Source organism: Onychostruthus taczanowskii, unplaced genomic scaffold (genome assembly GCF_017590055.1).
Source record: "Onychostruthus taczanowskii isolate IOZ18803 unplaced genomic scaffold, ASM1759005v1 scaffold17, whole genome shotgun sequence".
Taxonomy (NCBI): Eukaryota; Metazoa; Chordata; class Aves; order Passeriformes; family Passeridae; genus Onychostruthus; species Onychostruthus taczanowskii.
This window is the reverse complement of record NW_024498906.1, coordinates 9,177,653-9,203,972: the sequence shown is the minus strand read 5'-3', so window position 1 is coordinate 9,203,972 and position 26,320 is coordinate 9,177,653. Positions and strand designations below refer to the sequence as shown.

Below are 26,320 nucleotides of genomic sequence, written 5' to 3'. Positions count from 1 at the left end.
AAAACTGTTACACAGAGCATATAACCTAAAAGTCCCCAGAAAAGTTCAAGAAAGGAAATATCTCAAATAAATAATTAGATTGTAATTTAAGTATTATCAAGACCTGGCCAAAACTGCTTCTCTTAAACAACACTAGAAATATTCAGATGACAAAAGCAAACTGCAGAGCTTGTGTCCAAGACCCACATGCCATGAACACTACTAAATTCTAGAGCTGGGGACTCGTCACCTCTGCAGAACACTCTCCAAGTGCCTCAGCTGCTGCAGCTGCAGATCAGAGCACTGATCTTGACTGCAGAAACCAGAACTGCTCTTCCACAGTGAAGAGCAGAACAAGAAAACAAGCGGGTGTCAGGGGGAAGAGCAGCATTCCTCACTGCCACTCAGCTGATCCCACAGCCTGCCCTAAAGAAACAAAGATCTGACTTCCAACCTGTTCTCCTTTCTTTCAACACTTAAACAAGTAGACCTCAGAATTAGCTGAGTGGATTACAGGTAGGAATTCTTATCCATCCTGGGAAAGAGGGTGTCCATACCACACGGCCTACAGCACTCCACAGTACTTCCACACACCTAGAGAACAGTGGGGAAGGAAAGAAATCCCAGTTCCAGCATCAGCTGACAGTGATCTTTGCAGCTGATAACCACATTCCACTGTAGATGCAACAGCAACAGATAAATTGATTCACTGGCCAAAGATCAGTGTCCATCTGGGTTTAAAAGACAGAAGCCACCACCACCGTGCCAGTAATTTTGTTATCTGCAACCAACAGACTTCGGGTTGCTAAGCACTGTGGTTTGCAGAAGATTACATTTCATAACATGCAGAATTTTCTGAAATAGTTTGAAAGGAGCATTTAAACACAAATTGTGTTAAAAACAAATACCCAGACATTTCTCAGACAGAAAACAAAATGGATGGAAGCACGAAAAAAGAAAACATGCAGGACTTCAGAGATTCAAAACATTCTCTGTTTTCACTTTAAGAAACTTTCTAATTATGTTTCATTCCATCTCCACCAACCTCCTTACTGGGAATAAAGCAGCAGCAAATCCAGCAAAAGACTGGATGTCTATGTCAGGGGTTGCCCAAGATGCTACCTCCAGACAGAGAACTGCACTCACAAAGGGTAACAGAAAATAAGAACACTGATTATTTAGGAAATACATATGATCAAACAACTAAAGGAACAAACAGAACCAAGATGGAATATTTTGTGGAATCAAAGATATTAGAGTGTGTATTTATATTCATAATATTATGCATTTGTATCAATCTCACACAGTACAGCAAAACCAAACTTTATCAGCAGAAGACTACAATGTTCTGTGTTAGATATTTTTTATTTCTCTCCTTTCTCAGCCACATGCACAAGCAGCACATTTGCACATGAATCCATCTTGGTCAGCAATGACTTCAAAAAGCTTAATAATTGAAATAACTAGAGTTATGAGCTGTGAGTTACAACAGTGATCGTGAGCAACACTTCCAATATTATTTTGATCTATTGCTACTCAAAGGCAAAATTATTGTCTTTAGGCACAGGAAAAAAAGCTGATCTGACAAGAGCTTCTAGAATGTTTTTTAGTATTAAGACAAAGTCTACATGCAATTAAAGTTGCATCTAAGGAAATACAATGTTGCCCCTGGACTGATCTGACAAGAGCTTCTAGAATGTTTTTTAGTATTAAGACAAAGTCTACATGCAATTAAAGTTTTCCTTATGCATCTAAGGAAATATGATGTTGTCCCTGGGACACAATCATTTAACCTTTAATATTATTACACATTAGTTACTAGACACTCATTAATGTGCAATAACTGAGGAGCTTGAAAAATTGAAGTTAACAGCAAAACCCATATTTTCATTGTGTTATACTAAATGGATACCAAAAGTCAATGTATAAAAAGAAAAAAATAACATTTTTAAAGGGGTGACAAAGTATTTTGGATTATGAAAAATGACATAGCTAGAATGCTTATTTGTTAGAAAAATACTAGCAAACTGGCAAAGGCAAAACTCCAAACAACTTAATTTAAATAGATTACAAAGAATTATTTATCTGCACATATAACTCACCCAATATAATACAATAATATAATACTACATATGTATTATTATATATACATATATATTATTATAATAATATAATACTACACATGTAACTCAGCTTTTGAAGATGACAGTTGTGCCAACTGAACAAATGCTATGTACCACTAAAAAAGTGCAGATTATTCAGATGAAAAATCCAAACTGCAGCGACTGATCCCCACAAATTCTACTACTTAGGCTAAAGAGTGACTTGAAGCATCATTGTTGCCTTAAAGCACTATGAAACCACGGAACTCTCAGTGTTCAGTTAATTCTCCTGGGCAAGTAATTTAAGAGACTGGTCTTCTACTGCTCAGGTAGATACAGGTCAAACTTAAGCATTTGATATTGGTTTACAGGAAGCTCTACCATCCCACACAGAGAGAATTACGATGATTATCTGTAGACTAAAGGTCAATATTATGAGTAATAAAGGTGACTATTCCTGAGTATTAATAAGCATCTTTGCACCCAGAGGAGTCCTTGTACTTACATAAATATTATTTTCTGTTGCAATTCTGGTTAAGCTGAACTTCCTGACACATGTAGCATTTCTTTGTGATCAGGGAGCTAAATTTTGCCACAGCAATTGTATAACCAATTCATCACTTTGTTCAACTGCATGAATAACTAGCAACAATTAAAACCTCCCCCTCAAAAGAATTTCTACAGTGCCAATGGCATAAGATAATTTATACAGATTTTTGCCAAGAATCAGCAGCACTTCCTGATCTGAACTTTCCATTGCCAGTGCCAGTCAGCTGACCCACCTCAAAAGAGTAGCAGAGAGTATGTGCTCTGTGACATGTTTTTGAGGTAGTTGTCATGAACACCTGTTTGGACCTATTTTCACTCCAAATTCTAGAAGGATGTTAAAGTTTTAAGTCAGATAAGGGAAGCTGATAGGAAGAGATATTGTATGCATGCATTACAGTTTCCAAACTGTATCAATATTAAGAATTATGAGAAAACTCAGAGGACTGGAAAGTCACTGATTATTTCAAAACTATGTTGTCACTCAGCAAATTTTCCATTCATCTGGGCAGTAACACCACCTGACTAAAACAACTGCCTCAACAGTATCTTCCTACACAAATGGTTTTAAAGTTCCTTGATTAAAACTTTCAACTCCAAGTTCACTTTCCTGCCATATTTGTTTTCAAATTCAGCATAAAAATAAAGTACTATTACATACTGCAATGCAGACTGCCCTGAAATCTGAGGAAGATGTGGTCAGATTAAAAAAAAAAAAGAGGCGAGACATTAAACCATTTAACTGCACAGACCATGCAGGAAACCTACATTTCCACAATCAAAAGAAGTTTAGCTCCTCCCAAGATTACTTGGGAGTAGAAAACTTGAATGTGCCTAAATCAGTGCCTTGAATGCTTGAAGTGCTGCAGTAATTAGTTACTTAAAGCAAAGTATCTTTGTTAAGGCACTGTGCTAAAAGCATTCAATTTGAATAACCAGGCAGCTTGCTTTGCCTGGATCTTACAGCATGAAAAAGGTTAAGGATTCCACAGAAAACAGACTTTTCTGCTAATTGTCAGGTAACTTTGTGACTTTTTTTGGATAACCCTCAAACAATCATTAATGAAAAATGTTAAGGAATTAAAATGTACTAAAAATTTGAGAAGTATGCTACGAACCAAATGAATAAAGACAACTCCAGAAGCCTGGAATACAACATCATCACAGCTCCTGAAAATTCTATCAGTAAGAAGATCGTGTTGTGCAAACTGTGGCTTATTTTCCTCAACTTTCCCTGATTTGATCCTTCTTGTACAGCTGACTGTAATAGCAACAGTGACTTGAATACTTTATCTGCTTACAAGAATTAAAACAAAGCAACTGTGCAGCACATAAGCCAACACTGTTTTTCAGGAGTTTGTAAAAAAATGAATACGAGTAATCTAAAGGGCTCAGTCTTTCCTACTAAGAAGACATTAAAAAGAATTAAAATAATCATGTATACTTTAACAAGTCCAAACTGATAACGGCTTCTCATTATTTCTTCATTTCAGAAACAAACATCAAATGAACCCCTGACAAAATAAACAAACAAACCCGTCACCCCAATAAAACAAATTCCACACATTTCTAATCCATTCAGGAGAGAAAATCAGTAGAGAATTTCACCCAGACCACAAAGTTACCTTTGATTTTAAGCATACGAACTAGATGACCTGTAAGAATTTTTCATCAAATAACAAGGATAGGTAGCTATGTTTGTGTATATATGTTTGTGCATACAGCCACACAGGCACATAAAACATACTTATGCTTTGTAAGCTAATTCCACTGTTAGGCAGAAACTCCACGAATAACAGAAAAAGAAAGACAGATTTTCCACTAGATTACCATAAAAATTATTAAAAACATGCATGAAGAAGTAGTTAATGCTCTCTTACCAAACACAGATGTCTGACTTTTTAGACACTATTTATACACAATAGAAAAAACTCAAGACCATCTTCCAATACAAGTTATGGTTTTACCTTAGACTTTCCTGACCTCTTGTAAAAAAAAAAAAAAAATTCCAACCATCCAACTTTTAACAGACAAAATTTTATCTGAATCCCATTCTTACCTCAAGTTCTGTGGTGCTTCACCAAACAAACTGCAAATTTCTCTAATTTGTTTCAGTGCAGGAATGACCCATTTGTCATTCGTGCGAAGTTCTTCTATAAAGCGATCTATCCACTGGATCTTTTGTGTGTCTCGATCCTTAAAAAACAGCAGTTTGCAATCAAAATCAAGCATATTGCAGAACTATCCTAATTCCCTTTCTTTGTGTCTGAGATGGAACACTCGAAGTCAAATACTGGATCACCTGAGTTTTGAAGCATAAAAGCACAACAGAAGTATCTGAGCAGCACTACATGCTGGCAGTGTGTTATAATCTCCCTGCACTCAAGCACTCAGTGCTTATCAAAAAGTGTTTAAATAATTTGCTCTCTTTTCTTCCATTTATTTCTACTCATTGTCGTAAAATACCAAGAAACAATGAGAAACTGTTTCTTAACAAGATGGATAATGGATTAATTTCAAACCATAATTAATTACTACTCTGACAGACTTTCACAGAAGTTTGGGTAGGGAAGGAGAGTGTATAATTGTATGAAAAGGATCTTGCTAGGTCCTTTCTAACATGCAGGACAGATGAGGACTTACTGGCACAAAGAAACGTCAACAAAACCCACTGAAACAAATTAGCATGAAGTTTGGGAAAAAGCAGAGGGGTGGGGTGGGGTTGCTTTTCCCTTCTCCCATTTTAATTTTGGTAGGGTTCTTTTCCAATTCTTCCAGGGTGCTAATTATAGTACGCAACCGTTTCAAACCATAATTAATTACTACTCTGACAGACTTTCACAGAAGTTTGGGTAGGGAAGGAGAGTGTATAATTGTATGAAAAGGATCTTGCTAGGTCCTTTCTAACATGCAGGACAGATGAGGACTTACTGGCACAAAGAAACGTCAACAAAACCCACTGAAACAAATTAGCATGAAGTTTGGGAAAAAGCAGAGGGGTGGGGTGGGGTTGCTTTTCCCTTCTCCCAGTTTATTTTGGTAGGGTTCTTTTCCAGTTCTTCCAGAGTGCTAATTATAGTACGCAACCAAGTGCAACAAGACAGGCAAACTGATGTATTTCACTCTCTCTCCCATTAAAGCACCAATGATGCTGATAAAAATATGTCCTGTAACATTTTAAAAGTACTAGGATGTTGATAGAACCATACATATTTATGTAAGTAACACTTTTGTTAAATTACCAAATTTTTTGTGCGGAATGGAAGGAAACTCAGGAGACTGATTTCATACTGGATTACTCACCTGTGAACAGCTGTAATCTAAGATTTTTATATGGGCACTAAGAGCCTGGTCCATGATATCAACTGGCACATCATCACTGTGAGCCAAATTCCACAAAAGGTTCAGCACTTTGTGTGCCATCACGCCGTCCTTGTCGTCCTCTGCAAGGCGACGAATTAACTCCAGCAGTTTCTCACGCTGTTTCTTGCTTGCATTTGTCCAACTTGCCTAAGGCAATATTTAAAAAAAATATTATAAAAGTCTTTTTAAAAAAAATTCCACACATAACCTGCACTGTTAACAAATTATGTAACAATAAAGTGATGCAACTACATAAAGAACTTTCACATTAATTCCTGTCATTAATAATAAATAGCAAATTAGAGCAATGCATAAGCCAGACACAACTGAAGAACTCTTCTCTTCAGTCCTGTATTTACAACTACAGCATATTCACCTTGAAGCTTAAAAAAAGATGATTCTTTATTTAAAGATCATAGATGTGTTTGTAAAAGTTAACAATGCCACTGACAATTGCACCAACAATCAGAGTGGACTCAGATGTCTCTTTTAAATGCTTTCACAAATGCTTACACTTAAAAGATTTCTTAAATAACTTATAATCACTACATAAGTAAAACTTTAGTAGCATTCATGCCTCTGAATCAGACTGAAACACATGGCCCCTGCATTACATTAACCTTTTCCTGAATATTTCAATATACCATCACTTCATATCCATCCCTCAAGGTCAGACACAGCAGTTTACACACAGCATTTCTGAGCACTGGGTTAAGTATCTGAAGTACAGAACATCAGACCCACATTCAGCAAACTCCAGGACCACACTAAACAAAGCACAAATTGCATGTAAGTCAAAATATTACTATAATGCATTTATCTAACAAAAGAAAACAGAGTCTACAAAGCTGGCTTGCATTTTCAAGCAGTACAGCAGATCACGTCCTGAAAGTGAAACAGTAAAACAAGCTGGAGAGCTTGTTACCACTACTGGAAGCTGCAAATGTTAAATGTAATACATAAAAGCCAGTGAATAACATAAACTTTCAGAAACAAGTTGTTTTGTCATTTCAAACAAATCACTATGTGTTTATAAACATTCAGCTTTATCTTCCTGAGACTGTTTCATTTTGTATGTAAGCTAAATGGAGAAAAGTTATTACATGATAAAGAGGAAGTTGGGGGAGCAGAGAACGGAAGTCCTTGATCTCCTCTACTTAAAGATCAAAAGTAGCACTGCCCAGTAAACCTGACAAAACCTACTCTAATGCCAGGAGAAAAACATAGTTTACTAAATCACCAACACTTCTTAATTTGGAACAAATGCAAAAAGGTATCTAAGACAAGTAACTTATTTTATTTGGAAAATTCTGTATTCCTAGGATTGCTAAATCTAACTTTAATACTACAGGATTCACAAACCTGCATTATCTTCAAGTGTTCAAACCAGAAAACAAAACTGTCTATTAAACAAAAATAAGAGGCCTTTGTTTTAGACAGGAAGTAAACAGAAAATATCACAAGGAGTGCTCATTAAAGAACAGCCTTTCTAGTATTAAATATTACAGACTGTTGCTACACATTAAGAAGTCTTTTAACACAAAGAAACTGAGCAAATCTAAAAGGAGAAAGAAAGACAATGAAAAAGCCACAAATTTACACACACCCTCACAACCCATTTCCTGAATACAGTCAAACCACAAAATTACCTTAAAACAATCAAACAGGTGATCAAGCTGTTCAGGAGAGAAATCCCAAGCTAATTTTGCAAGGAGATCATGTACATTTTTTACAATGGCTTCATGTTTTCCTGCCTGTCAGGAAGAAAAAAAAAGAATCCACTAACAATTCATATTAAGTCAAGCAGCAAGACATCCTACATAATTTTTTTAAAGAAGACTATTAGAGGTGGCCAGCAAGAAAAGCTGATGCTGTGGGAGCAGCACAGCAAACTGAATACTTCACTGGGAATTCACAATATTTAGATTTCACTTTTAAGTGTAAGTATTTAAGTCTGTTTAGTATGTGTGCACACAAGTATTTATTTAGACCATAAATACTGCAGCATCAAAATATTTATTTTTTTTTTGTTCCTGCTACAAAATCAAGCTGGGACTGAGGACAATAACATCTAAAAGGGTATTTTAACTTACAAGCTGGTATTTTCATGGTGTTTTGTGTGGGTTTTCATGGTTTGGGGTTTTTTTAATAATAAATTACTCAAAGTCCATTTCTGAATTTCATTGAGGTGTTTTAAGGTGTAAACCAATTTTTAGTATTTCACCGGTTTCTCAGGCTGAAGTACTTCCGTTCTCTTAGTGGATTCACAGACAACTAAAGCCTTCTATTACAAACAACTTATTGCCAGACAATGTTTTGAAGTCCAGCAGCTTTTTTACAAATCCAGCAATGAAACAAGTAAGGACAAGATGCTGAGTTTTATACCAGACACAGTTTTAACTGAGAGTGTACAATTTTGACATTTAAGGAGGAAGACAATGAGGGCAAAAAAAGCTAGTTCCATTTAACTCTGAGCATGGAGAAAATTTTCTGCCCAGGCTGGAAAACACATCCTGTACTTTACAACTGCAGTCAAAACCAACAAATATGGACTATGAGAATCAATAGCTGATTTACTGTAGAAATTTTTGTTGTGAGAAATAAAAAATACGAAACAAACAACCAGAATACACATTCTGATGTAATTAATCTTGTACACTATTAAAAATACATGTATAAGCACCTCTGAAATTCAATTCCTACTAAAAGCTTCCATCAGTAATTTAAAACCAAAACTAAAAACCAAAAACAGACTAATAGCTTTGTTACATGCTGTGCCTTAAATTCTTTATAAGGTGTCATAAATTTTTGTTTTAAAGTCATTTTAAGTAGTAATGTTTGTTTTCATATTATGGGTCAGATTACAAGAGTGAGAATTACTAAACCCTTAATTCCACTTGACTTTGGAAAACATCATGTAATTTTTTCCTCTTACCAGACCATTTACTGGATAGAAAGAAAAAGTGAGAGCATGCAAGGCAGAAAGAGTATCTATAACATAACAAATAAAAGGAGAAGTATGGCCATCTGGGAGGAGCAAGAATAAAGCAGGTAACAACCTTGATCTGGCAGGTTTTTAACGGGGAAGCTGTGAAGCACTGAAGGGTCTGGGGAAGCAAAACCAGACAGTGGGAGGAGGTAAGGAAGCTGGTGTGTGACCTGCCAGCTTGCTGCACAGGAGCAGGGAAATGCCTGTGAAGTTCCAGTTAAACACTCCAGAACATAAGTCATGAGACCTCAACCTCTGCCATTCTGTATTTGGAACAGCTGGATCTTTCCCTGCAACTTAACGCCTGCATTTAGAAACTTACAACATTATTCCTTTAATCAAATGCACTCCTATATTGTGAGCACTGGCTTTGTAAGACATGAAAACACTTCAATAAAATTAAAACTCAGGTTGCCTTTGAAAGGCAAAAGCAGCGTAATTGCATTACTTTTAGTAATACTGAAGAGTCTCAGGTGCATGGTCACCCTCTAAACCCAGGCTTGAGCCAGAAAGCAAAACCTCCCCACACTGCTGCACTGAGGCTGAGCTAAAATAGCTTGTTATATAAAGCCACACAGTAAATCAACTCCTCACCACTGAATTTCATGCCCCAGCTGCTCTCAGGAGCAGTCATTTAATAAGAACCTCTAAAAACTACTATACACAGGGAGTAGTGAAGTAGGTGAAAATCATCCTGTATTAGCAGATTTTAGTATTCCTAATTTTAGTCCATTATAATCCCATGGCTAAAGCCACAGTGAAACTATCTGAATAAGAGTTACTTTCACACAAAAAAAAGTACAGGGCAAAATTACAGCCAGAGCAGTAGCCATCTACTTGAAAGCAGTGCAAGTGAGCAGAGCAAGCTGGGTATTTAAGGGCATGGAACATTCCTTCTGAAATTACTCCTATTTACTCCTAATTTTAACTGTTAAGGTGAACTATCCCCATTTTTAAGGGTTGTACAACGTATTCACATTTTTCTGGAAGGGTAGAAAGTTTGACTTACACTAGCTTATCCACACGTCCTATTTCCAAGCACTAGGAGCAAGGTAATTGCTTGGAAGGTTTTTTTTCCCATATTTCAGATTTTTTTTCTCCTCTTATTAAAAGTGAAGCTCTAAAATAGGTAAAAAAGGCCTACTAACAGCAAACTAACCTCCCTAAGTTTTGTGAGCGTTTCTTTTCCCCCAACAGGTATCTTACAGTCTGGAAAGATGTACAGACTGCAAGCTGAAAACTAAAGAGTATGATCCCAGACCTTAATTCAAGTAATCTGTGTATTGCTGGGCTACATGATGAAATTTTCTTAACAGGACTTTGGGATAATAAGAAAAGACTCTACTGAGTTTCAGCCTGTGCATGCAACTGAAGCCTAGGCATGATGAAATTACTTGAAACATCAGAGATCTCCCCTACATCACCTGCAGTCCCAAGTGTTATAAATGCAACCTGAGAAAAAGTCCACTTAAGCCAAACTGTTGCAGTCTCAGAACAGCATGAACACATGTAAACTGTGTTATCAAAATAACCAAACTTGTACTGGCCTTTGTCAAGGTACAACCCAGCTGGCAACTGGGCACCACAGAGCTGCTCACTCAACTCTCCACCTCACAGTGCCATGGGAGAAGAGAGTGAGGAGGATGAAAGTGAGAAAACTCAGAGTTGAGATAACACAGTACAGAAGCTGCTATGGAGAAATGTAACTCTGTCCCTGCCCCAGTAAGTACAGCTCTCCCTCCCTGTCTTGGAAACCAGAGTTAGCCTTCCCACACTTGAAAGACTGGCCTGAATACCTTTTTGTACAATCAGAATTTCACTACCCATTATTTATGTTTCAATCCTATTTTTTTTACATTTTCTGTATCCTCAGTAACTCTCAATTATTTTGTCTCTCCAGCTGCCCAGTCTGTGTATTAGAATCATGCAGCTCACAGCTAGGGAAATCTACCTCCCCAGTCATGTAAGTAAAAAAATCAATATTGCAAAATTTGTAATTTTTCAAAAATAACTACTGCAAAACAAGGAAAAGAACTTCCAGTTAAACAACTTCTAGAACAGTCATTATAAGCCTTCCTAATCACACTCAGCCCAGGAAAATCTTACACAACTATGTGAACTCAGAGATTAGCAACACGTATTTCTTGATGCAATTTAAAATACTAAAACTGTCATGTATCATGTCTCTGCTCAATGTTGAAGGTTCTTTAATACTTAAAAAGGATAATCTCTGCATCATGTTCTGAACTGTTCCCTCAGGCTTTACATATATGTGCAGCTGACTCCTTCCACTGGAGACACTTCAGATGACAATTTTAAGCTCCAAGACCCCAAAAACGAACACCATTCCACCTCAAATTTTCTTTAGCTTTGTCTAACACAGAGCAGAAGCAGCCCAGGTCCTCTTCTCAACACGACATCCAAGGAGATGCCTCCTGTGCAGCAGCAGACAAGCAGCTGAATTATTTACCTGTGCAGCCCAAATGTTGTCAAGATCCTGCAAAGTGAGAGCTTTCTCTTTGATGACAAACCGGAGAATTTTCTCAAGTTTTTCTACATATTGAGGTTGATGAAGACTATCTCTTAATACAATTGATAAAATGTTGTTCTGCTGGATCCATTCCTGAATATAAAAAGAAAGTAGTGCCATCTCAAATTATTCAGGTGCCATCATTAAAACTACAAAACAAAAATCCAACCTGTTACAGATTTAAAAAGACGCAGCACAACAGAAAGGCTTTTATCTTTAATTTCGTTTCAAAAAAAATCATTACTTAAAATAATCCAATATATTACTGGATAATTACTGGAAAATGTTCAAACAATTTCAAACATAAGAAGTCAATATGAAGAGTTAACTCTTCTATTCAAGCAACAGAATTTTTGTCTTCCAATTCACAGTCATTAAGTATCAAAATCAAATTATTTAAGATACATCTAACTCTACTGGTACTCCTACAGCATATCCCATAAAAAGGACTTAAGTAAGGACTGAAATATAAAAATGATTAAGTACTGCCACTTTTAGGGTTTTTGAAATGTTTCTAATTGAACCAGAGGCAAATATTCAAGTCATATTTAAGGAGATGCAATTTTCTCAGTGGTGTCACTGACACAGCCAGACCATTTTGTTCCTAGTGAAGCAGAGCAGGATATGCTCTGAGCACTGACAGAGAAAACAAATATCCACACCATCATCATTTCCAACACTGTCCTGGATCAGACTTGCAATGTTCAAGCTGGTCTCACAAAATAATGAAATCTAGACATTTTCAGTTAAAAACACAGATCTTGTATGAGACACTCAACTGTAAGAAATGTGTAAAAAAGAGACTTATTTCCTCCTATTGGTTTAAAAAGTCAAAACTGCAGTTATTTTTCTTGTTAGATGTCCTTTTGCAGATTACAAACCTCACAACAGGTGGCCAGTCAGAAAGATGGGGCAGAACAGTGTAAAAATCACTTAACTAGATTTCACAAAAATTAAGAGAAAATAGTTCTTATTTTAGTTTTATAATTGCTCATTTTCATACTTCCCTATATATTCATTCAAGCAACAGTATTTAAAATACAACAATACTAATTAAAACAAAAATGTGGTATCTAGAGTTTTCTGTACTGAAGCATCCAGCTTCTGAAATGTGAGAAGCAGACCAGTCACTTAGAACTCTAATGAGAAAAAGCTGAAGCACCAAACCCAGACCATATCCTTATTTAAATGACCATTACATTTCTAGTTACTGCAACACTGCAGTTACAAATGAATCACATTTGTTTTATCTAGGTTTCTCTGGGTTTTTTAAAACTCCATATAAAACACACACTATCCAAGGATCCATTTTTGAGCCATGATTTTAGCAGCACTGAAAAGTAATCCTCAACAGCAGCTTTGACACAAATGCAGCATTTTTTCACAGAAAGGCTACCATTAAAGTGCTTTATTACCATGACATGACACCTAATGTTCCTAAAACTGTATATGAAAGTAAACAGTGTGTGCTGAATCCACAATATAGTTACTTCTACAGCTGAAGTACAAAGGAGAAACCAAATCTATGCAATGAACTTCACTGAAAAGGAGCACTTACTGCCATTCTTTCAGCTGTGAGCCACTCTTCCTCTTCAGGATTACCATGTCGATGAGTATAGTATGACACACTGGATATTACTTTGTTAACTTCATTTAGTGCATTCATTTTACCATTGAAAGAGGAAATTTGTAACAACCTGTGAGAAAAATTTAATGTAAGAAGTGTGGAAAATAATGTCACCAGTGGCATATTATATTAGTAGTAGCATCTTACCTAAGAATCATTTTTAACCTAAATATTTCTAAATTTTTTACAGTTTCTTCTTGTCCTGGAACTCTTGAAGCTAAGTTCTTTAGAGATTTGATTATCATTGACAAAGCATCATTTTTGGCTTCATTCTTTGCTTCTTTTTTCAGTTCATCATCTGTTAAATTTTCTAAAAACTGTGGAACCATTTCTATAATTGGAAGGAAGTATTTCTTCACTGTATGTAATGTTAAAAATTCAAAACATTGTCCAAATGGCCTAAAAAAACAAAGAAAAAAAGGCAAGTGTCATAATCAGTAGTCATGCAATATTATGACAATAAGGTGCAATTAATTAAAGAAACTCATATCTACTTAGAAGCACATGAAATGGTGAAGGTAGACACAACCAGCTGAAGAGATGGAGTGAAAGGAAGTGCTTCAACAAAAGTCTTAAGCCTTCTGCTAACATAGTATTTTATACTGAGTCCAACTTTTGCAAATGCATAAATCATGATTTAGAATAAAACTTACTTGATGAGAGCTGCAATTATTTGAACATTCAATGCTGATCCACTCATGAATCGATCATGCAAGACCTGAAATCCATTCAATGTGCCAAACTTGTTGATAAGATCTACTAGCCAACCCTGTAATAAAACAAACAGTTATTTTCTGGTATTTGAAAAGCACCATCTAGAAATACTTTCAAGTACCTTTCAATAACATTTGCTTTAAAATAGTCCTTACACAGTTTACATATTCAGTTCTAAGGAAATGCTCAGAAACAGGCAACAAGATCTTTTCTGTTATCATGCCAAAGAGCAGATGCTGTAGATGAGCTACTCAAAGAAATTTATTTAGGAATAAAATTTACTATAATTTAGGTCCAGCTTTAGCTGCTAAATTACTACAGAAAGTCTGACAGTTGGGGAATTTTTTCTTTGTCCTGGATGTGATAATGTCACACATAAAAACATTAAGAATGCAAAGCAACATTCTTCTAAACACAACTAGCAATGCAAGGGAAGTCCAAGGACAGTGGAGTTTTTTATCCTTGGTTCTTACAAGTAGATAGTCTGCAGTTCCACTAAAGAAAAAAAAAAATTACAAACCAAAAAAGAAAACTTTTAAGAAAACAAAAAAAAAGTGTGCGTGTAAATATATATAAAGGAGTCTTATCAATGCCATTTGGTGATCAATTCTGAAAACTCCAGACTCAAGATTGCTAAAAGTGAAGATTGCTAATCTTCACTTCCAGTTAAAAAAATAAAACAACCAAAACAAAACCCCAAGAAACCACAGATACAAAACACAAACAAAAAACCCAAACCAACAAAAAACCCAAACCTTCAACATCCCCCCAAAACAAAACCAAACCAAAGCCACTGAAAAAACCACACTGACAGTGGTATCTCATGTCCAATTAAAAAACATTTCTTCCACCACTGGAAACTGTAAGGGAGAGAAAATTCCTAATTCATCACATAATCTCCACCTCAAAAGTGTGTCACCTACAAAATTTCATGTTAAGGGAGAAGGTAAATCCATAAACTGGCAAATGCAAGCAAGCCAACTAGCACAGTAGGAATGGCATTCCAGCAGTTGTGCCAGCTTACCACAGAAACACGTGACACAGTTTGATGGACCAAAGACAGGAAGAGTAAGAAGGGGAAATGTGCATTGAATCAGGAGTCATAAGTGACAGAACAACTTAGTGACATAAGAATGAAGAGGACTTTTGGCCCCCACTCTAAAAACACTTCTCTACAGCTGCTGTGTCATTAGGTAACATTGCACAGAATAAAACACACAGGTCTGGAAGGGCTCTCACACCTTTGGTGATCGTGGGTCAGGAGGACGGGCATAAAGTTCATCTTCAGCGAGCTGGACTCCTGCAGGAACTGTTTCTGAGGGACGAGTACCATTGTATAGATGGAATTTGCAGTGAGGATTTAAGGCCATGGCAAGAAGTTCAAGAAGGGGAAACCAATCTTGGGACAGCTTGGCCACACAGAGTTCCACTAGTCTATGAGTGTTGTTAATAATACATCTCTGTTAATAAAAAAAAAAAGAACAAGTAAGAACGTGGCAGGGGACTGTACAATGAATATGAACTATAAACTCGGAACATACACAGTTCCAGTCCTCCCCAAATCATCTCTCATGTTTTATTTCCTTCCAAAACTCTGGAGGCAATAAAGTGAAACACTGACAGAAAGATGACTCCCCACTGCCTGTCCAGATCCATGCATACAAGAGTTTTCTCACAATTCACTACTGAATTTCAAAGATGAGCTCCAGTTTTTACAGTCTCCCCCTAATCACAATGGCAGTCTCCTTCCTTTTTAAATTACCATGCTCTTCAGAAACACAACTTTAAAAACTCACATGAATTTCAAACTTCCAGCCACTCACTGCCTCGTCTGTAAGGATTTTTGTGAAGGATATTGTTAACCCATCTCGAAAAAATCGCTGGCATGCTTCGCTTTTGACATCAAGGCCTATTTAAAATAAGAAAGAACAACAAACTATTAGACATGGAATTTCATTAGTTGTTACATGAACATTTTACATGCTGAAAGCAGAGATTTGGTGTGCTGGTGTTGTTAAGTTCTTCTCTAGCTCTTGTACAGGGCTGTGTTTTGATTTGGGCTGGAAACAGTGCTGGTAACACAGGGATGTTTTCTTTACTGCTGAGCACAGCTCTCAGATCCGAGGTTTTCCTGCTTCTCACACCACCCTGCCAGGAAGTAAGCTGGGGGTGCACAAGGATTTGGGATGGGATACAGTCAGGATAGCTGAGCCTTAAGGACTACAGGGATATCCCAGACCATATGATGTCATGATCAGCCCACAGAGCTGAGGAAGAAGGAAGGGGGATGCTTGAAGTGATGTTGTTTGTTTCCCCAAGTCACCGTCACATGTGATGGAGCTCTGCTGTCCTGGGGATGGCTGAACACCTGCCCAACCACGGGAAATGGTGCATGAATTCCTTGGTTTGCTTTCCTGTCATGATCAGCCCACAGAGCAGAGGAAGAAGGAAGGGGGAGATGCTTGAAGTGATGTTGTTTGTCTCCCCAAGTCACCGTCACATGTGATGGAGCTCTGCTGTCCTGGGGATGGCTGAACACCTGCCCAACCTTGGGAAGTGGTGCATTAATTCCTTGTTTTGCTTTCCTGGCACAGAAGGCTTTTGTTTTACCTCTCAAACTGTCTTTATCCCAACCAAGGAGCTTTTTAACTTTTCCCATTCTGATTCTCTCCCCCATCCCAGCAGAGGGGCAGTGAGCAAGTGGCTGTGTGGTGCTTAGCTGCTGGCTGGGGTTAAAGCACAACATTTGGACTTCAAAGGTTTGGTGTTTAAAGTCTCAGAACTGATTCTAAACAAGTCTTGGATGAAAACACACATAAGCTTAAATGAATAGACAAAAAACTCGATGGATTAATGTTCTAGTAAAACCACCTCAAAAATGACACTCCTTTACATTATTTTTAAATTGTTTTTAAAAACATGTGATTTGGGTTGGTTTTTTCCCCCATGTTTACAACATACTTCGATAGATATACTAGCAAAAATAAGAGTAAGTACAATTCTTCTTTATGTTCTCTCTTATTTACTTGCTAACAGCAAAACCAGTGAGTGAAGAGAGGTAAAAATAACCATTTCAAGGAAATGCAGAAGATACAGTTTCAGTAAGGAACTCAGTAGTGGTCCCACAGAAATGCGGATTAATCATCTTGAGAGAGATGAGATGGTCTTCAGAGGGTGCTGGAAACAACTCCCATTGCTGGGCTGGCCTAAGTTTTGGATGCACATGTGCCCATGCACACACAGATTTAATTTTTTTTGTCCCTAGGGCCTCTCTCTCTCTCCCATTCGGTGCAATTCATCAAAAACACAGATTTGGGACCAAGTCTTATATTGTGTAGTGAAATCTCATTTCAGTTTAAGTTAGTTATAAATCCAGAAGTTGTCTTGCACCTTGCTTGTGTCTGCCACATTGTAAAGTTCTGGCAGCATGTTAAAAACTGAGTGTAAATGTTAGGAGGATTAAAATCCTTCTGAAAGAAAGAGAGGAGAAGATTCTTGCCTATAAAAAACCAAAACCCTAGAATAAACTTTTTTGTTGTTGTTGTTTTTTAATTTATAGCATCCCATTCACCATGGCATTTACTTCTGGAGCAAATCTCATTACTGAAAATACTCCATAAGTATTCCAGATTTATTGTGAAGATAAACATCAGTCTAGCTATTAAATGCTATTTTTCAAATAGGTTTTCTTCTATTAGCAAGTAACTCTAGACTACCTATTGATAGTTTCATGGCTCATTGCTTAACAAAGAGTAATACATCGATGCCTACACATAAAAAGAAAATTTTCCATAAATGAGTGCATCTGCCAGGAATAATGCAAGCCACAGTCTAACAGGATTCACACTACCCTGTCAAATTCACTCCTTTCACTTGAAGGTGGTAATGCTGACATTTCATTCATATAAGTGCTTTCAATTAGTTTAGTTACGTCCCTTTCAATTGTAGTTCCTGGAAAGATTTAAAGATGATGCAAATATCACTCTTATTTTATAGCCAGGGTCACAAAGAAGTAGATACCCTGAAGTCACTCCAGAATGCTGATGGCCATGGGCTGTGTTAGGAATAAAAGGTTTTTAAGAGCCCTAACCACAAGAAAATAGTGCCTGCAAAAACATGTAGTGGGGTCTTTCTAGGTTTTGTTGCTTCACAATTTAAAGAGGATACAGTCAGAAATACAGAGTTTATGTAATTCAAAAGCTGGTTATTTTTCAGTAGATCCTTTCAGTTCCTCCTTTTGGAAACAGATCTTGTCAGAATATGAAACATTCCCACAGACAGGTAGCAAGGGGTTGAATTTTAGATGTTATTGAGGTAATGGAGCAGTTCAATCTGTTAAGAAATATATACAACCAAACCGTTTCTATTCCTCCTCTATATATACCCCACTCTCAAACAGTGTCTGCCAAGCTCTGAGCTACCAAAACAGTGTCAGTTACACCCTATCATATTCCTTGGGAACTGGAAGTTATTTAAAAGGAACCACGTTAGCCATCATGTAACTTCAAGTAGCAAAAAACCCTCCAAAAATCTAGGATGAAGCTGTTAAGATAACACAGTAAACAACCTACTTTTAAGAGCTTTCCTTATCCAATAATTCTAGAGTAATTCTAGCATTTACACATAGCAGTTTATCTAGAGGGCAAGAGGAAACATAACTAAGTAGCAACACAGAAGTACTTTTTAGAATTGCACACCAACAACTTAATTAAAATCAAAGTGCAAAAGCATATGAATATGTTTCCACTGTTTTTAACAACTTCAAGAGGAAAAATAAGCTTTTGTTTTGGGGAACTTTCAACAAAGCCTGATGCTTTGGGGAAGTACATTGATGTCAGGAGTAGTTCAAAATCTCATTCTGATCTTATTACTTCAACGCATTGACAGCTTTCAGGTTTTGGGTTGTTCTTCTTTTTAAAGATGACTTAACAGCTGGCAGAATATACTTCTCTCTCACAAATCACAAGCAGATAATTTCTTCTTACTGCACTGTTCCAACAACGCAGACACAAAGGTGGCTGCACTTTCTCTTGAAAAGCTGGCATTCTTTTTCCTTCAGAACAGATGTGATCCCTTGAACATCCTACACTTGCTTGGGGATTCTGCCAGACCCAGCTACACACAAAGCCACCAATTCCAAGCACAACTACAGCTGATAAATCAGTGTTGGCAACAATATGTCACTATCCTTGTTGGATCACAAGGATGCACCCTAACTTTGTTTCTCCACAGAGTGCTCTGAAGCAAAAGAGACTTAACAATTAAGACAACCAGAATATCATGACCACAATCAGCTTTTTAGTCTTAAAGCTGCCTAAGAATAACATTTTTTAACATGGAAATGAAGTTATCCTGGGCCAGCACCTATGCAGAAGAAAGAACAGGCACTTTGTATAATGCCAAATTTGGAACACAAAGAGCTGGTGAGTGTAGATATCCTAAAAAACTATTTTGCTGTGACTCTTGCTATTACTCAAACACAAGCAACCTCCGAGGAGAACAGAACTCTCCAGAACACATGGCAAAACTGTCAGTCTGACCAGTTCAATTTAACAGGCACATACACTGTCCTGATATGTCCCAAGTCAGACACCAGTAACCACTGGTAAGACTATTAGTCTAAGCCATGCTGTTTAAAATTCTAACTTTTCTCTGATATTCTTAAAAGTATACGAGTGCCAAATCTGAACAAAAATTTCTAGCAAGACATTTGAAAGGTAAACTAGAAACCTATTAAAAAATAAAAACAACTAGAATTCTTTGCGTTTTAGCATCTGCTATAAAGACCAAACCCAGTAGGTCTGATATCAAAGTGAATACAGAAAACAGGTATGACAGGAATGACAGGATTTTTATGTCTCTGAGCTTATTCAACTTCCCTACTCGTGCTAAGGCACCTATTTCTAACTACATTCATTGCTTTTTTAAAGTTCTCATCTGTGAAGCTTTTGCATAGCACTCTGATACAATCTTCAAAACCAGGGTTGTAACAGAAATTAACCATTTTTCAAGCCTTCACCAGGGATTCAAAAGAAGAAAAAAAAAACTTTGCACACCAGTCCAATAATCAAATGTCTTTCAGTTACCTTTTTTACTTAGGTCAATAGCAGCTTCTAGAAGAACTTCTAATTCCCCCTTCGGCAATACAGGAACAACCCATCGAGGCCTATATTCAAAAACAAACAAAGCCAATTTCAATTGTGCTTCTGAAAAATCAAGAATTCTTGCCCCGCTGTAATGCTTTTAAATATAGGCTCAGTACATAGATTTTTAAATGCACCTGACAAGTATTACACTAACCAACCCAAATAAAAACACATTCTGCTTTACCCTTCTCTTTACAACTTTAACGCAACAAAAAAAGCATTTCAAGAAACCCAGTGAAACAAAGATATAAAAATTCTGATTCCACTATCAAGACGTTTGCACAAATCATCAACATCTTTTTCAAAAGCATGAAAATACCTGTTGATCATGTCATCCAACTTTGCCAGGTCTGTGTGTGGAAATGCAGGCTCCTCATCTTCAAGCTGGGGTGGAGCATCAGCTTGGCCCTGCTCATCAGGCGGGGTAGCTGGGGAGTTCTCATTTGAAGAATCAGGTGAAGAAGTCTAAAATTAAGATGGAAAATACTTCAAGTAATACCTGCTCTTGTGTTCCACTTGTTTTGGCAGTTTTCTGTCACAATGCATTCCAAAGAATCATCTCAAGTACATACCAATATAAAATAATTTTATGTCAGATTTATTAACAAAAATAGAGCATAAAATGTGCTATATTTTTTCTATCCTGACAGTTTAAAAATCAAGCTACTTTCCCAGTGAGGAAAGTGGGGTTTTTTTTGGTAACAGCTTCTATTTTCAGCAGATCACTTTTCCAGAAGGTGAAATAAATACACTGAAGCTCCAGTTTTTATAAATCTTGTCCAGAAAAGGTGACTACTTTAAGCAGAGAGATAGTTTTCAACAAAAGCACAGAAGAAAACAATAATGAAAAACACTTTTCTTAAACTTTGCTAAACACGAGTGACTCACTACTATAACCATCAACCTTGAAAACATGATTGTTAAATCCACGTTGATGGACCATGCAAAATACAACATGTTATGCAGATGTCTCTTATTATTCATACACAGAAATAGTATGAACTGACAATAAGAACAAGACTTAGGAAGACAAAACCTCAAGAAGATTTTTCACCTGCTGTGCCACATCTGTTTGGCAGGGAGTGTTATTTTCTTCACAGCAGCCTGTACTGTGCTAGGTTTTGGATTTGTGACCAAAACAGCACTGGGAACACATCAGTGTTTTGTCTGTTGGTGAACAGTGCTAGCACAGATTCAAGGCCTGTTTTTCTCTTTGATAACTCCTGTCAGAACTCAGACACAGGCAAGAGATACCATGAGGTGGAAGCAGGAAAGGCCACCTGGGATGTTTCAGAGAATGAAGAAGAGCAATGAAGCAAGCCAAGGCTCACCTGGAATTAAACCTGGCTAAGGATGTCAAGGGTAACAACAAGGCCTTTTTCAAATACCTCACAACAAAAATAAATACACGGGAAAATGTGGTCCTGTTGCTGCCTCAGCCAGGAGACCGGGGAGAAGGTCTAGAGGAAGGAAGCTTCCTTTGGCTGAGAAAAATGGGCCATGAGAAAAATGAGACCATGTAATTAAACTTCATATCCACCGGTCCATGGGCCCTGATGGGATGCACCCACAAGTGCTGAGAGAACTGCTGGAATCATGCCTGGAGGCAGGAGAGGTGCCTGAGGGCTGGATGAAAGCCAATGTCACCCCAGTCTTCAATAAGGGCTAGACAGAAGACCCAGGGAACTACAGGCCAGTCAGCCTCATTTGAACCCCTGGAAAGGTAACAGAATAGTTTACTCTGGAGGCCACCTCTACCCACATGGAAGACAAAAAGGTGATCAGGAGATGTCCAAGATGATCAATGGGATCCTGGATGCATTAGGAATAGCACTGCTAGCAGGTCAGGAAGGTGATGCTGCCACTCTGCTCAGCCCTGGTGAGGATCACCAGGAGTGCTGTGTCCAATCTGGGGCTCGTAAGGACACGAGAGATGTGGAGCTCCTGGAGCAGGCCCAGCAGAGACTGGCAAAGATGGTGAAGGAACTGAAGCATCTCACTGAGGAAAGGTGGAGGGAGCTGGAGCTATTTAACCTGGATAGATGTCTTAGAGGGGATCTCATCAATATCTGCAGAAAGGTGTCAGAGGATGGATCAGGCTCTGCCCAGTTATGCCCAGCAATAGGACAGTAGGCAACAGTCAAAAACTGAAACACAGAAGTTCCACCTGAACATAAGGAAGAACTTAACAGTGAGGCTGACTAAGCACTGGAATGGATTGTCCTGAGAGGTTGTGGAGTCTCCTTCTCTGGAGATATATTGTATGGTCACAATCCCCAGTAAGGTGGTCTAGGGAACCCTGCTTGAGCAGGCAACCTGGATTAGATGACCACCAGCTGTCCCTTCGAATCTTACCCATCCTGTGATTCTCACTTTGCCCCCAGCAGTCACCAGGGCAAGAGGCTGGGAGGGGACACAGTCTGGAGAGCTGACCTGAAATGACCCAAAAGACACTCCATGCCACAGAGTGTCACTCTTGGCAATAAAACAAAGGGGTTTTTTTTCCAAGGCAGCTGTTGCTTGGGGAGTGGCTGGGCATCATCAGCTGGTAGTGAGTGATGGCACTTGCGTCACTTGTTTCCCCCTACCCCTTTCATTTATTAAACTTCATTTATCTCAGCCCAAACAGTTTCTCACTCGTTCCTTCCAATTCTCTTCCCCATTCCACTGAGGCAGAGGGAGTCAGACAGTGGAGACTTCCTTGGCAGTTCAGGGCCAGCCCACCACGCATATCAAAGTACAATTCACTCTCAGGAAGGAGTAAGCACTAAACCTTACGGTATTAAAAAAATACCATCTTCACACTGAATTAAATAACAAAGCACGATTCTTCTCTTAAATGGTTTTGGCTTTACATGATACTACATCTTCTCTGGTATTTTTTTCCCCAACAAAAAAGAATCATTACACTGTGATGTAATATATGAAAGCTTTTGCTTTTCTTTTGAAAGCAAGGAACATGAGAAGCTGTTCAGGAAGTCAAGTACAATGAACAGAGACCCGGATGCAGCTGCTCTGGAAGGGCTGATACCTGAGTAATATCCAGAAAGTGCTTTTGCAAAACTGAGCAGAAACCGAACTCACAGATGCAGTGTGGTTTTACCAATCTGTGGCAGGTTCTACAATGTGGTTCTGAGGAAGCTTCCGGTATTAATCCAAGAAGGTGTCTTATCCAAAACAGACAGGCTTCACATCAAAACAGGTATGCCTGAAAGAACTGTGCCACTGCCTGAAAAGGGAGCATTTTTGCAATGCTGTGCTCTCCAACCATATTTACTTTGCCAATACCACTGTCTTCATCTCTCAAAATATTGTTGTACTTCCAGACATGCACACAAAAATGTCTAACTTGACTAGAGATCTCCAGAAGTATACAAATCCAAATAATTCAGGAACACTATTTCTAAAGAACAAATTCCTTTATTTTTATATTAATTGATTGTTAATACCATACCTGATTCTGCTGGAGGGGAGGCTGGGACTGTCCATCAGGAGCCTGGCCTTGGCTATCATTCCCTCCTACCGGAGAGCCACGAGTCGTGGCTGTCATACTCGACACAGGGCAGATCTTTGCAATTTTGTCTGCTTATGTAGTTGATGTGAGAGAAGAAATTATAGTCCACTTAGTAAAGTTGAAGTACCAGCATATGCTTGCCTTAAAAAGCTCCAACTCAAGAACATGCCATCTTGCAGAGACCATTGCATAATCTGTAGGGGAAAAAAAAAGACAACATCCTGTATTAACATATGGAAACTCAATCCACACCTGGAAAAGAACATTACAGAAACAAATACACTGCTATGGAGAATCTTCTATTTTAGACTTATTATTTATTTTCATTGAATACTACTGACAAAGTCACATTTGAAATATTTAACATTATTTTAATGTTCTAAGTAAAAATTACACTTACAATCGCCTTTATACCATTGAGAAACTGACACACATTCCAAATGTGTGTCTCTTTACTCTGTGTGCAGCTCTTTGCTCTGACTCTTTTGTGCCTGAATTCCTACAGCAGATTCTCCATCTGAATTCATGGTGCTGCTCAAGGTCTATGTTGAAATGACTTGGTTAAGAGCCTAAAAAGCCAAATTTGTAATCTTTGCAATACTCTCCTCCTGTCACTGTCTAACTGCAGATGTCAGAGGGAGTTAAGAGACTGATTTTACCTCAGCTGAGACTAACAGAGACCCTGCAGCCAAACTCCTCTTAGCACATCACCCAGGGAATTTGACCTGTATTCCCTTATCCAGCATGTGCCTATGAAAGCCTGGGTCCACTGGCCTTTCAGCCCCACTACGAAGCCCAGCACATCCTCACCAAACAGTTTAGCAGACTATATGAAGAAAATTTGATATCAGATTTGTTGAACTTGTAAGGCTATACCAACAGTTCCATATTCACTGTGTTTCAACTTCTCTGTGTTATATACAGACAAAAAGAGCTGCATTAAGTTATAACAGCAATTCCACCCTATACCACCAGGCATTGTATAACCACGGAAGCTGAAATGTAATTTCCCAGAGCAACTCAGACTTCCAAGCACCTCATAAAACAAAAACAGTTCCCAGGAAGTTAAAAAGCCAAGTAAGGTGGTACAAAGAGTTGTATGAGCTTCCAGGAAGATGCATTTGGCAGTGCTGAGTTCCTGATCCAATCACCAAAACCTCAAGTTAACAACTGGAGTGAAATTTCTGTTGCAACACTGTGCATACTCCCAAGTGTTTTATTATGATGTCTCATCTCAAGTTAAGTTTCAGTGCTGTTATCTTTCTCCAAGACACTTTAAAATCTTCTCTTATATTGTGTGAAATTGTAAGGCATTATATATACAATAAAAATTGACTGAATACACTCTAACTCCTCTGTCCAGTCTCCAATATTAACAGCACCAACAAACTTCAAGATCTCTAGTAATGTCACTAGAACAATGCTCACTTTTGAATAAAATTGTACTGTTTCAAAACACTCAACTGTTATCCATCTCTAGCTTTCATAATTCATATTCATAAGGCTTGGTAAGCCTACTAAGTCCAGAACAAATGCATTACCAACTCAAAACTTTCTTTAGGAAGAAACTGATTTTTGAAATGCAACTTTTGAAATTGGTGTATTTGGTATTTAATCTGTGCTTTTTTAAAAATGCCCTCCTGAGTATTTGTTTTCTACTGATGTTTATAAAGATCACTAAGTAGGAAGTACCAGCAAGAGTCCCTTTCCTGCCACATATATATATATATATACACAAACACACACACTGCAGTCTACTGCAGTTCAATGCAGTCAGTTCTGCACTGCCTGATGGAGGTTTCGAGGTACTCACATAAACCAGTGAAATCAAACTGCTGCCAACTCACACTGCACTCTTCCGCAGCCCTAAGCCAGCCACCACCACAATAAACCTTCTCTAATCACCACCATTCTTCCTTAACAGGGCTGGGTCACAGAACAGCCACATAAAAAACTTGTGCTGGCACAAGGAGTGAGGTAGCAAAAAAGCAGGAAAAAGGTAGAACAGTTCATTTCAGCAGCAATCCTGGTCCAGGCTGGCTTAAACTGCAGGCAGAAGTGTCCACCAGCAGCTGCAGCTCCAAAATAGCTGATGCCAAGGGCAAGATCCTTGATTTTATCTCTTCCCTATTCTAATGCTTTGTGCCAAATTATGAAGTGAGGTGGTTCAGAGTACTAAAGGAAACAACAACAAAATCCCACCAAATGTACAAAGACTGATTCTTTTTCAGTTTCTTTAATTATGTGAAGTGGTGCACTGCAAGGCCAGAGTACTCACCCTAATGCCAGCCAGGGAACCAGGACAAACTGCAGCTCTCCTGTCAGACTGACTGACATTAGTGTGAACTTACCCTCAGATTTGCCTCTGTGCTTAGCTGAAGGATGTGGGTAAAGCACTCTTGTAAATTCCATTCTGCTCAAGACAAGTAGCACAACTTAAGAAGATACAAGAAAGCTACTACTGAAATAACCAATTTACTCAAAATCTTGCAAATTCATAGAATGAAATAAAATCTAAGAAAAATATTATTACTTTTGTAGATGCCAGTAAATACAAAACATTTACATTAAGAACTTATGCATATTTTTCTTCCTCTTATTTAGAGACTGTTTGCTTTAGAGTCTAACCATGGTTCTCCATGCATATTACTTAAATTGCATTCCCAGGAAAGTCTATTTCAGGGCTTACACAGAGTTTCTCTTGTCTTAGTCATGTGCATTAGCCAAGGCCAACTTCCTAAGCAAGTCCATCACTCCTCCCTCCAAATTTGTGTGATGTCCTCAAGACACACAACAGCAGCTTCAGGTTA

General features: G+C 37.9%; 1 protein-coding gene across 5 annotated transcripts in view; it reads right to left on the bottom strand.

The window, feature by feature from the left end:
- USP9X (ubiquitin specific peptidase 9 X-linked) overlaps positions 1–26,320 on the bottom strand; it is a 95,795-nt gene that overhangs the window by 48,106 nt on the left and 21,369 nt on the right. For all 5 annotated transcript variants that reach the window (XM_041399694.1, XM_041399696.1, XM_041399693.1 and 2 more), the window contains exons 2-13: positions 23,451–23,704; positions 20,316–20,461; positions 19,937–20,016; positions 15,647–15,759; positions 15,092–15,310; positions 13,790–13,905; positions 13,284–13,535; positions 13,068–13,206; positions 11,450–11,602; positions 7,640–7,744; positions 5,931–6,137; positions 4,687–4,823 (exon numbers count right to left, since the gene is read on the bottom strand). In XM_041399694.1, the coding sequence (XP_041255628.1) occupies positions 4,687–4,823; positions 5,931–6,137; positions 7,640–7,744; positions 11,450–11,602; positions 13,068–13,206; positions 13,284–13,535; positions 13,790–13,905; positions 15,092–15,310; positions 15,647–15,759; positions 19,937–20,016; positions 20,316–20,461; positions 23,451–23,546 (1,763 nt within the window). In that variant the 5' untranslated portion in view covers positions 23,547–23,704. The remainder of the gene's footprint in view (positions 1–4,686; positions 4,824–5,930; positions 6,138–7,639; positions 7,745–11,449; positions 11,603–13,067; positions 13,207–13,283; positions 13,536–13,789; positions 13,906–15,091; positions 15,311–15,646; positions 15,760–19,936; positions 20,017–20,315; positions 20,462–23,450; positions 23,705–26,320) is intronic.